The sequence below is a fragment of the Haplochromis burtoni genome, unplaced genomic scaffold (genome assembly GCF_018398535.1).
Source record: "Haplochromis burtoni strain Fernald_Lab_line unplaced genomic scaffold, NCSU_Asbu1 Contig_458, whole genome shotgun sequence".
In the NCBI taxonomy this organism is placed as follows: domain Eukaryota; kingdom Metazoa; phylum Chordata; class Actinopteri; order Cichliformes; family Cichlidae; genus Haplochromis; species Haplochromis burtoni.
Genome location: NW_024582819.1, coordinates 240,531 through 252,148, shown reverse-complemented (window position 1 = coordinate 252,148; position 11,618 = coordinate 240,531). Strand labels below are relative to the sequence as shown.

Genomic DNA, 11,618 nt, shown 5'->3' with positions numbered 1-11,618 from the left:
TTATGGTGGGAAACTGACGTTCTTAGTACCAACTAATTAAATGCCAAAGATTACCTGACCACGTCCATCCCTTTATGAACACAGTGTATCCATCTTCTGATGGGTAATTACTGGAGGATAACACATGTCACAAAGCTCAGATCATCTCGAACATGACATGAATTCATTGTACTCATATAGCCCCCACAGACACCAGATAAAGTACCTTTGACATGCGGTGGAATGACAGATGTGCAGCCAACAAATCTGCAGCACTGTGACACTAACATGCTAAATATGGACCAAAGAGGAATGTTTCCAGCACCTTGTTGAATCTATGCCATGAAGAATAATGGAAGTTCTGAAGGCGAAAGGAGGTCCAAACTGGCACTAGCAAGATGTAATTATGTTGCCAAATTTCAAGGACACGTTTATATATTTGACAATTATTCGTACACACAATGGTTTAATTTTACTGACAAAAACCACACTAAGTCATTCTTAATACTGACAAACCTAATCAAGAGTACTCGTGAGTTTAGTTTAGCATGAAACACCCTTCCTGGATTTGTGAGGCAGTGGCTTTTGTCAGCTCAGTGTCGCATTGTTAATGTGTGTAAAGTAATCACAATAGGAAGCTGTTCATCATGTTGTTGATGTAGTTGTCGTATGGTTGGAGCTCACTTGGCTAAAGGGAGCTGGCTTCTAAAAGACACTGTAGCCCTCGCCAGAGCCAAAGTTCACCACAGCATGGAGAGCCTGCAGCTGCAGGGAGAACAAGGTTAACTCAAGAATCAAGAATCAAGGCTTTGTCTGAGGGGGCTTCTATGTTTTTGACTGATAAGAGCAATGCAAGCAACCCTTTCATTCAGATATCACAATTTGTGCTAGAGGCATCAAACTGAGCAAGCGTAGGTACAATCACAATGATATACAAAAACCTTTACTTATAACAAATCAAGCATGCCCGTCTTTCATAAACAACACCCCACAAAGCACGTGCTGGATTTCTAAGTCATAAATAGTCTTCTTTTAAAGGTGCTTTTTGTGATCACACTTTGCAAAATGTAACTAAAATGTTCACTATCAGGTGGCAGTGATTAACCAGAACATTTTAGTGTATTATTATTAATATTTTTATTATTCTTATTATTTTGGATGTGCAGTCTAGTTGTAAAAAACATGAAAATGCTTTATTTGAGCCGAGATCCAGGTTGTTGAAATTGCTAGCATTATCACTTTAGTGCAAAATGGTCCTGGGTTCAAATTTTCTTTTTCGGCTGGAGCTTGTTTCTTTTGTTAGGTTAAATGGTACTTCTAAATCAATTGTAGCTGTGCCACATAATGAGCTTCGTGGCAAGTGGATAGTCCTAGAGTCATTGAATTAACAATTAGACAATTAGGTTGTGTTTGCTGCTGTTTTACTTCTGTCTTATCGTTTCTTTTCTTTACAGCAGAGTGCAGTTTCTTTCTGGGGGGTTGTGTTGGTGGTGATGATGACTGCTTTCCAGATGCACTGGCATGTCTTCCAGTTTGGACTCAGGGCAGGCTGCTTGCCACACTGGCTTGCTACCCCACCTTGTGGCACAAGGCGGAACTGCTCAGCCTTCTAATTTCATATCTTTTTAGCACAGCACATAGACATATGGGGACATAAGTCACTGCACTTCTTCCTTTGCCTTTGTGCTGATAGTTTTAATTGAGTATGAAATATTTGGGGCTTAATGTTTTTAAGAAAAGAGAAAACTGCAATTAAACTGATGGTGACTGCACTTGCGTGGGGTTAATGCATGGTTGTTTGGGTGGCTAAACAATTTTAATTGGCTCTCAAACTTATATCTTTGAGATCTCGTCCTTTTTGTAAGCTATTTTCTGACTGCATATTCTCTTTTTTGTGAAGTTCAGACTTTACTGCATGCTGCTGGTGACAAACATCCTTGCTGATGCTAGAGAAGCTATCCTGTTAATGTGCTCAGCAGCCCTGACAACTAACAGAAAAATCTAAACTTGTCGTATTTTGTTCATGGTGGAGAACCGGCACTGGCACAGTACTTTAATTTGGCTCATAAATCAGTGCTAAAAGCCCATGCTGAACAGTTAAAGCTGCCACAGATAGATAATTTAACGATTTGTTTATTGAAACACCTAATATACATATTTTCCATAATAAATACACCCACATTTTCCACTTTATGCTTGAGAGCTTTTAAAAAAACGTGTTTTATTGTAGTTTTAGTTACACAGCCAGCGTTCATCTGATTTTGATTTGAACTTGCAGTGTGCTGTCCAAAGGAACAAGAGAGGGGACATGAGAGTCCCCTCCATGGATTTGGCTAAAGTGTCCACTACTGTCTGGCTGGAGTGAGAGCTTAGGTAAGGCATCATATTTTATACCTGTAGTAATAAATGAATAACATGTATAAGTCATGCTGTTCTCTGTGAGGCCACCTCAAGCAGAGGTCGGAAACCACAGCACTCAACTGAGATAGGGTTAGCGATAGGGTTAGCTGTGTTTCCTGGTACTGTCTGATTATTTTCAGTAAATACACTCTTAGAAAGGGTGTTTGAATATGACGGCAGTTTAAGACATGACTCATGTTCTGACTTTTTATAGTTCTGGGTCTTGATTAATTATTAAACATCTTAGTCCAGCCTGTGCCATGACACAATCTTTATTTCGTTTATGTGTGATCATGAATGACCCGGGAGATTAATAATTAGCTGCCTGCTTCACGTTACAGAGATCTGTAGGGTCCATCCAAGTGATGACGAAACTTCTTCAGTCTCAGCTGACCACAGGTTTATCCAATCTTATAAACAGCATATTTGCATAATGACAGAAACTAGCAGCACTGAAGGAACTGGGCTGGGAGGTCAGTTCCTTGATCATTAATATCAAAACCTGCAGTCAGCTGAGACTGAAGAAGTCATTTGGATGAGTGACGAAACGTTTCTCCCACTGAAAACACTACATCCAGATGAACAGAATCAACTGTTGTGTATACTTTGTCTTGTGCTTAAAACGGTCTTGCACTCAGACTGTATGCATGCAACTTCCCTCTTGTTTCCTAGGAAACTGGGTCAGCAATGCAGAAAGTCAAACAAATACTGGAAACTTTAGTACAGGACAAGTGGTTGTTGATAAGAAGTTCCCATCAGTGTTCTAGGGCACTGAAAAGTGGAAACTATTTTACTACCCAAGTATCACTGATCAAACATAATAGCTGAAGTATTTTTCAGAATAAAACAAATATGAATATGCAGACTCCTTTAGCAAGGTTCTGTTATACTTTACTGCTATTTCTATTTTTAGAAAACTGCTAAAATTACAATAAAGCAGAGATGGTAGAACAAAAAATTATGCAACTTTTCAAAACAAAATTGTGGGTATATATTCTTTATTTCAGAATTTGCACAAAGTGTTCTTCATCCCACAAAGCTGTTCTCTCAATAGGTCACCATTTTCTGTGAAAGAGATAATAGAGAAATGTTAGACTTAAAGTAAAATAATGGTATTAGCAGCATTGAAATTATGCACAAACGTATGGACACTTACAGAGCTGATCCAGTCGATGTAAGAGCTGACTCGGGTAAAGACAGTGGGCTTCTTGGCGTAGTTGCAGCTGAGCCCAGAGCCAAAGCTGACAATACCGTGAACCTCCCAGACTCCAGCAGCGTTCATACAGTTCAGAGGACCGCCAGAGTCTCCCTGAGTCAGGTGGGAGAATCAAAGTGATCAGTGTGCGAATTCCACATTCAGCAGTTATTTCTTAGACTAGCCCACAATTTTCTGATTGCTTATCACACATTACAGAGATTCTTTTACATTTTATGTTGCTCACAAAAATGCAGCTTAGTAGAGATGGTTGTGACATCATTGGGAATAATATAATACAATTTTTGAACATTAATCTAATTTTCTTTTCCTTAAAATTAATAAAAAAGTAATTACTTTATAATAACGCCTTGTTTTGTGTCGCTGGCTTTTGCAGAACCCACAGTTAATTCATTTTAATGCAAAGGCAAAATGGCCAGTATTCATATTTGAGAATCTTTGACTAGTAAATATGATAGCTTTGCTTAAAAATGAATGAGAGTTGCACTTGCTAGTCACTAGCTTTTATTTGTGGCTAAATGTTGTGCCAAGTGAGAAGATTGGATGGAAGAATAAATACAAAAAATATGTGTCCCTTCATTCACAGCATGTGGAAACGTGTGACTGAGTTAATTCCACAGTCTGTGTGGCACACTCTGAACTTTTAGGAAAGTTGAGTTTAACTGAAGTTAGCTGATGTGTGAAAGTGTGACTCTTACAGTGTTACTTTATTTGATTAGAAAATCATTATTTTAGACTCACATTGCAGCCAGCCACAACTCCGTCTCCACCCGCACAGACCATGGTTTCCTTCACCTGAGAACCCCACCAGTCAGGCTGACTGCAGGTTGGGTAGTCCACCACTGGCAGGAGAGCCTGCTGCAGGATGTCAGCAATGGGACCACCGGCTGTGTGGACAACAAAGACGTAGTTCATCTCAGACAAAAATCTCAAACAAAAGAATCCAGGGGCCAAAGGGCGGAACTCAGTTCTATTTAATACTGTTTTTTATTTCTTTGTAAGCTCCTTGTCGCGGCCCTCCACAACAGTTCCAGTTTTTCATGTGGCCGCTTGTAAAAAATTAATTGCTCATCCCTGTTTAATTGTAAAATAGTTATAATGGATTAGTCTGCAGAATGATCCTGAAAGGATTTTTGACTCTTCTTTGACTGGGTTCCCTGGTGACCTAGTGGTTAAGACACCAAGTATGCCCTTACTTACATTCCCCACTGTGCTATCCAAATTAATAACAGAAATATGATTCTTTATTCCAGAAAAACGAAGCACTAAACAACCAAAAATGCATCATCTTAGTTAGTAAAAGTATGTGTGTATAGATTGAATTTAAAAAGTAAAAACATGCTAAGATGATACTGTATACTAGGAACTGACTAAGAAAAATCAACTTATCAAACACATCCGTATAGTCTTCCCTTCGAGGGGGAAAAAAAGAGAAAGAGACAGTTTACATAACAAGTTGTGTCACAAAATGATTATTTGAGAAGTTTTGAAGGGATGGATAGAATTAAAGAAAGCTTCTCTTAAAAAAAAGGCCACTCACTGAACAGGCGACCCCACCCAGTGATGTAGCAGGATTCATTATTGGGGAGCACAAATTCGGCCTCGGGAAGACAAGAAGCCATGACGGTATCAGAGAAGTTAACGGAGGACTCGAGCTTGATCAGGGCGATGTCATTACTGGGCAAGAAATGATTAAACATTGTATTTAACCAAATACTGAGCCCACAGTTATAAATGCACATAACGCACATGATCTTTTTGATATTCAAGTCTCACAGGTAAATTCTTAGTAGTAGCGGTAAAATGTTACCGAATAAAAAAGGAGTTCCAGTCCTCATGCACAATGATGTTAGAGGTGCCGACGAACACAGAGCCATTCTCTGTCTCTAACAGGTTGTGCTTTCCCAGTGCCACTCTGTACTCCCTGCTGGAGCTGCAAGGTGACAGAACAGATTATAATGCTGATATGTGTAAGCAAAAAATTTGTTTCTGTGATCGTTAGTAATTCCATGCATGATTAAAACCCTTGGTTCTTATACCTGATACAGTGTGCAGCAGTGAGGACCCACTGGTCAGAGATCAGAGTGCCTCCACAGGTGTGTCTCCACTCACCCGCGCTGTTGTACTGCAGGGAAACCTAAAACATACATAAGAGTACAGTGAATTACCTCTTTGCTATGTTTGAGCTTGATTTTGTGCTTTATGAGAGTGCTGCTTGTTACGCTGGTTGCAGTCTGTTCACCCTTGTGGGAGTTTGCAAAGTGTTTGTTGTTACTTGGTCATTTCTCTGGATAATCTAAAATCTGTAATCTAAAAAGCCAAACTGTAGCAGCATTTCAGTTTTTTAAAAACCATATCCTCCTATGTCTTTTAATTTACTGTACTGTAACCACTGTAAACCTTTTTTTAAAGATCCTCCAATAATGCTTCAAATTGCCTCAATAACTTTTCATACCAGTCTTTACCAGTCTAGCAGTAAATAAAGTCTGCCTATCTTTAACAGAATACATTTTATGTTGATGATATTCAGATTTTTCTGAATAAAGTTTTGAGTGTTTACCTGCCAGGGCCAGCTGTGAGGCCTGACATCATGTCCTCCAACCACCCGCGACACCACAGGGGGGAAAGTAGGCAGCCCACACCCGTAGGCTGAGGGGACATATGAGACAAAGATTAAAAAAAAAATGCACATTGTTTACCTGCATGAAATTTTGTAGAAAATACCCACTGAAGAGACAGCTGGATAAAAACAGATTTTTGTGTGCAGTGTTTGAAAAGCTCCTTACCTCCTGCGACAAACAGAGCAAGCACCAGAAACTTCATCTTGGCTGTATCTCCACAGATTCCATTCAACCTGTGACATTTTTATACCTTTCACACTGTTACGCAACAGAAATCCTTGGAAACTGAGCCTCTGACAAGCCTTGATGCTTGGGTGGAGCTAAGTGAACGGGACAAAGTATTTTGGAGTTCAGTATTTTTTATGTTTTTTTTTTAAACGTATCAGTGGAATTGAGGGTTTTTAACTTTATCACCACATGCTGCAGTTCACACAAAGACACAAAGAACCTGACTGCATATTTACTGCAACGCCCCCTATTCTGATTTCCTTTGAAATGCTGCACTCTCATGTAGGTGGAGGAAGAAAAACAAAACACAATGACACAGCTGTCTAATGAACTAATACATTATTATTAGTGTAGCACTGACATACTACCTCCCTTGTAAATGTTCAGTTAGTTTTTGGACAGTGACACAGAATTTGCACTTGTGCCTCTGATCGGTATTGGAATATTTGGCTGAAACTGAGCAGAGAGTATAACCCTGTACAACTGTGAATTCTGTGGTTTTTCAGGGCTTTTGATGTTGCTGAGCTGGCCAGGACATCTGTTCTTTTGAAGAATATACTGGATTATTGATTTGGGCACTTCCAAAGTTTTTGCTGTCCTTCTGATGGGCTTATTTTGGCTTTTCAGCCTCATCCTGAGCTCCTTTACTTACACTTACATCTCTCTGGACAACATATTGAAGGTTATAGTAAATCGCAACCATAATGCAGGTTGAATAATTAAAGTGTACTCCAGAACTTTTATCTGGTGAATTTGCCAAAAAATAGTGAGGGCAAAAAAAGCCTAGTTTCACCACGAAACTGCTTATCAGTGAATTATCCAATTACTTTTGACCTGCTGTGAATGGGGCACCATGTATAAAAATGTCTACAATATTTTTGTAAAACCCTTGACTTGTCAATCATTATATAATATTATAGATATTTAAGCAAGAGTTTCAACTAGGAAATTGCTTGCACAGTTTATATTATTCTATTTGGTCCCATTTGGCATGGTTTAGATGTGGAGCTAGTGCTATTCCAGTAGTTATGGGCAGAATTTATGGACCTAAGTGTGAAAATGGAAAATTAATTTTTTCTTTGATGTTAAAACACAGGACTGACTTGTTTAATACCCAAGCTTCAGACTCTCTTGTATGAAATATAAAAGGCGTGACCAATTCAGCAGGCATCTGCATGGTTCACACAGAGGTAGAGACGGGGAGATAAGGTTTATTTGGGGATATCTGTGGTTACTTATCTCCAAGGTTGATTTGTTTTTCCTACCAAAATTTCACTTGCTGTGCTGAGGGAAATGTTGCAACATGCGATTTCTGCCTGCTGACTCACTATATAAGGGATAGCAGGTGCCTCTAAACTTCTACTGAAGAGAGTCACAATGATGTTCATTTTCTTGGCTTTGTTTGTCGTCGGCGGTAAGCAAATACGTCTTTGACGATTATGTTATGTGTTGGCAAATAAATGTGAACATGCTGTAATACTTCTGATTCTCGTGGAGCATCAGAAATCATCCTACTTTCCACTGTTTCCTCTTAGCCTACGGGTGCGGCACCCCCACCTATCCCCCCATTCTCACCAGAGTGGTTGGTGGAGAAGATGTCCGTCCACACAGCTGGCCCTGGCAGGTATACATACACCTGGGGCGATCGTGGCTCAAGAGTTGGGAGTTCGTCTTGTAATCGGAAGGTTGCCGGTTCGAGCCCCGGCTTGGACAGTCTCGGTCGTTGTGTCCTTGGGCAAGACACTTCACCCGTTGCCTACTGGTGGTGGTCAGAGGGCCTGGTGGCGCCAGTGTCCGGCAGCCTCGCCTCTGTCAGTGCGCCCCAGGGTGGCTGTGGCTATAATGTAGCTTGCCATCACCAGTGTGTGTGTGACAGGTTGTGTAAAGCGCTTTAGGGTCCTCAGGGACTAGAAAAGCGTTATACAAATACAGGCCATTTACCGTTAAAACTCATTGTGCCGTGCTGTTATTTGTTGTCCTCAGATCTCTCTGCAGTACAAGAGTGGCAACAACTTCTATCACACCTGTGGTGGTACTCTGATCTCCAACGAGTGGGTCCTCACTGCTGCTCACTGCATTGGGTATGGAAAAGAAAAAAGGAAGACGTCTAAAATGGAGTGCACACATATGGCACAGAACCAGGCATACTGTAGAGATCGTAGGGTGTTATATATTGCCATATATAACTTATATATCAAAAATGCATAACTTTTCTTTTTGTTTTTGTGTTTGGCCAAGCAGCAGTTACACCTACAGAGTTTACCTGGGAAAACACAGTCTGGACACCGCCAATGAGTCTGGCTCCATCGCCATCAGCCCTTCTGTTATTGTTGTCCATCCTAACTGGGACTCTTACAACATTCGGTGGGCCATTTAGCCCACAGTACACTGTTGTGGGCTGGAAACTATGTTATTATGTTTCAAATACTTAATTCATGCTATCGCTGCTTGTTAGCACTCTCTAAGTATGACATTTCTATCCACACCCTAGCAATGACATTGCCCTGATCAAACTGTCATCACCTGTTCAAAACACTAACGCCATCTCGCCTGCCTGTCTTCCTACCTCTGGTGAGACCCTGCCTAATGGTGCTCCCTGCTATGTCACTGGCTGGGGACGTCTGTGGAGTAAGTTCTATTATAGTAACTATATAAAAGTTCAACTAACTATAAAGGCTGCTCACATAAAGCTCCAAAGTCCCGTCTTCAGTGTTTTATAAGTTTTAATATGTTTTCCTGTGGATAATTTTCTCTTGTGAGTTGCTTCTTGTCACTGGCTTACAGTGACAAAAATTCCCCAAAATACACATTTTAAAGTATCACAAAAGACCTCTTGCATCATATTAATCAAAATAGTTTGGATTTTTATGCAGTTTTTAAATCTGCAGCTAAATCAAAACTGTGTCTTGTCAACGTAGTTCTCAAACTGTGCTGGCAATGAATCTGGCGATCTTGACTCTAGCCCTGAATCTGAATGCGTTGTCTTTCTCCTCTAAAGCTGGAGGCCCTATTGCTGACATCATGCAGCAGGCTCTTCTTCCTGTTGTTGATTACAGCACCTGTTCCAGGTCTGACTGGTGGGGCAATCTGGTCACCACAAACATGATCTGTGCTGGTGGAGATGGTGTTGTGTCTAGCTGCAACGTGAGTCAAATTTTGTTTATTTCACCAACTTTGAAGTATTTGTCGCTGTTTAAATCAGAAAATATGTCCTAGCCTCAAGAGCATCTTTCTATGACCACATTTGCCTTTTAGGGAGACTCTGGCGGTCCCCTGAACTGCCAGAATCCTGATGGCTCCTGGGATGTCCATGGAATTGTGAGCTTTGGCTCAAGTGCAGGCTGTAACTACTACAAGAAGCCCTCTGTCTTCACCAAGGTCAGCGCCTACACATCCTGGATCAACAATGTAAGTATAAAACACTTTTGTTCAAAATATCTCACAGAACACAAGATACTTTTTTAAAAGACAAAACTACAACAGAAAGATGATCTGTCACTTGTTTGTGCTAATTATTACACAAATTATAAAATGTTCCATACTCCGATCTTAATTTTAATTTGACCTTCAACTGCGCAGTAGCTACGAACATGGAAACTGATCCATGCCTTTTTCAGGAGCAATTTTAAACATCCTCTTAACGCTTTTTCTTTTCTTTCTTTTTTTTTTTTTGTCCAGGTCATGACCTCATACTAAGCTATGGACGGGCTTTTGTCAAACTTAGCAGGTAGATAAGTGATCAAATAAAAAAAAACATACAGTGGATAATCCAGAGTCCTGTGTGGTTTCTTGGTCATGCAATGAGGAAACAGCTTAAACTAAACATTTATTAAGCATGTGAACACAACTTCCTATGTCATTTTGTTCAAGCAAGACAATTTTCACATTTAGTCATGGATTTTATTGTAATGACTACAAGATAGCCCTGCCAATTAATAACCACATGCTAAAGAATGGAACATAATCACCACAAACATCAATAATTGAATCTCCATCCTGTAGTGGAAAATGTGCAAAAAACAGAACTGTTATGAGCAGGGTGTGGAAAAATAACCACAAAGCAAAAATACATTATGGAGAGCGAGAAAGGCAAAATTCTTTACATGCCAAAGGGAAATGCACACAAGCTGCAGGCTGGGAAAACAGGCCAGTCGTTCTTGGGAACAGTCTTTTCCTCCAGGCTTCATTTTTATTAAATAGCTGCTTGTGCTGCAGGATGAGAGCATCCATCTGTTTTCGTGACACCATGTTGCAGTCATCTGAAACACCCCTGAAGACAAAACAAACCATAATTTACCTTACTCCGAAACCAGAAGCCACATCGACACACGAATAGAATACATAATTTCCATAGAAGTTATCCGAATGGTTTCAGGTGGAACTGTGACAGCAAAACTTCCCAGAATTTCCGCTTTCCGCCACTACCTGGTTTACCTTGTAATCAGAAGGTTGCCGGTTCGAGCCCCGGCTACGACAGTCTCGTCCCTGAGTGGAGGAAAATTGCTACCTTATTGTGGTGGAGGGGTTTGTGTGTCCCAGGGATCCCAGGGGCTATGTTGTCTGGGGGCTTTTGCCCCCTGGTAGGGTCTCCCATGGCAAATTGGTCCTGGGTGAGGGACCAGACAAAGAGCGATTCAGAAGACCCCTATGAAAAGACCATCGAGGGAACAGTTCACACTGCCTGGGATAGGGTTTATCGGGGCCCTGCCCAGGAGCCCAGCCCGGGGAGGGTGCCCGAGGGCGAGCGTCTGGTGGCCGGGCCTTAGTCCACGGGGCCCGGCCGGGCACAGCCCGAAAAAGGGGCATGGGCCCATCTTCCTGCAGGCCCACCACCTGCAGGAGGCACCGTAGGGGTCGTGTGCAATGTAAGTCGGACGGCGGCCAGGCCACCGACTCCCAGCTACCAAGACTGGCCCAGGACTGTTGTCTTCCAGGATTTAGGCTGACTAGCGTCTCACCTGGCATCCCATTCCTGGTCAGAGGTATCAAAGCTGCTGGGCGAGCCCTCATCTGGGACTCTCCTCAGCTCTTACTGGAACAGTGGCGCGGTTGCCCCTCTGTTGGTCTTCCTTGGTCTCTTGTGTTCTGGGGACCTCTGGATGTCTGGAGTTTTGATCTCCTCCATACCCGCTTCACACCCTGGAGGACGGGGCTGTGGCCCCCCCACACTCCCT

General features: G+C 41.5%; 2 protein-coding genes across 2 annotated transcripts; one reads left to right on the top strand and one right to left on the bottom strand.

The window, feature by feature from the left end:
• Positions 1 to 3,360: 3,360 nt before the first annotated feature.
• ela2l (elastase 2 like) lies at positions 3,361 to 6,471 on the bottom strand. The gene is made up of 8 exons (XM_005945844.2): positions 6,382 to 6,471; positions 6,156 to 6,244; positions 5,635 to 5,732; positions 5,406 to 5,528; positions 5,136 to 5,272; positions 4,337 to 4,482; positions 3,536 to 3,688; positions 3,361 to 3,444 (listed from the first exon to the last, which is right to left on the bottom strand). Exons 1-8 carry the CDS (start codon positions 6,416 to 6,418, stop codon positions 3,427 to 3,429), a joined length of 801 nt encoding a protein of 266 aa, XP_005945906.1. The 5' UTR covers positions 6,419 to 6,471; the 3' UTR covers positions 3,361 to 3,426.
• Positions 6,472 to 7,725: 1,254 nt separating this feature from the next.
• Positions 7,726 to 10,188, top strand: ela2 (elastase 2). Its single transcript, XM_005945842.2, has 8 exons — positions 7,726 to 7,858; positions 7,980 to 8,068; positions 8,428 to 8,525; positions 8,686 to 8,808; positions 8,936 to 9,072; positions 9,443 to 9,588; positions 9,700 to 9,852; positions 10,123 to 10,188. Exons 1-8 carry the CDS (start codon positions 7,822 to 7,824, stop codon positions 10,138 to 10,140), a joined length of 801 nt encoding a protein of 266 aa, XP_005945904.1. The 5' UTR covers positions 7,726 to 7,821; the 3' UTR covers positions 10,141 to 10,188.
• Positions 10,189 to 11,618: the final 1,430 nt, after the last annotated feature.

What these genes read in the sequence shown, in the direction of transcription:
- ela2l (XM_005945844.2), bottom strand. Translation starts at nt 6,418, where the DNA reads ATGAAGTTTCTGGTGCTTGCTCTGTTTGTCGCAGGAG. An exon ending in TGGGTGGGGTCGCCTGTTCA is followed by an intron (nt 4,483 to 5,135) that starts GTGAGTGGCCTT and finishes TTGTCCACACAG; the next exon opens with CCGGTGGTCCCATTGCTGAC. An exon ending in GAGTTGTGGCTGGCTGCAAT is followed by an intron (nt 3,689 to 4,336) that starts GTGAGTCTAAAA and finishes CACCTGACTCAG; the next exon opens with GGAGACTCTGGCGGTCCTCT.
- ela2 (XM_005945842.2), top strand. Translation starts at nt 7,822, where the DNA reads ATGATGTTCATTTTCTTGGCTTTGTTTGTCGTCGGCG. An exon ending in ACTGCTGCTCACTGCATTGG is followed by an intron (nt 8,526 to 8,685) that starts GTATGGAAAAGA and finishes TTGGCCAAGCAG; the next exon opens with CAGTTACACCTACAGAGTTT. An exon ending in GTGTTGTGTCTAGCTGCAAC is followed by an intron (nt 9,589 to 9,699) that starts GTGAGTCAAATT and finishes TTTGCCTTTTAG; the next exon opens with GGAGACTCTGGCGGTCCCCT.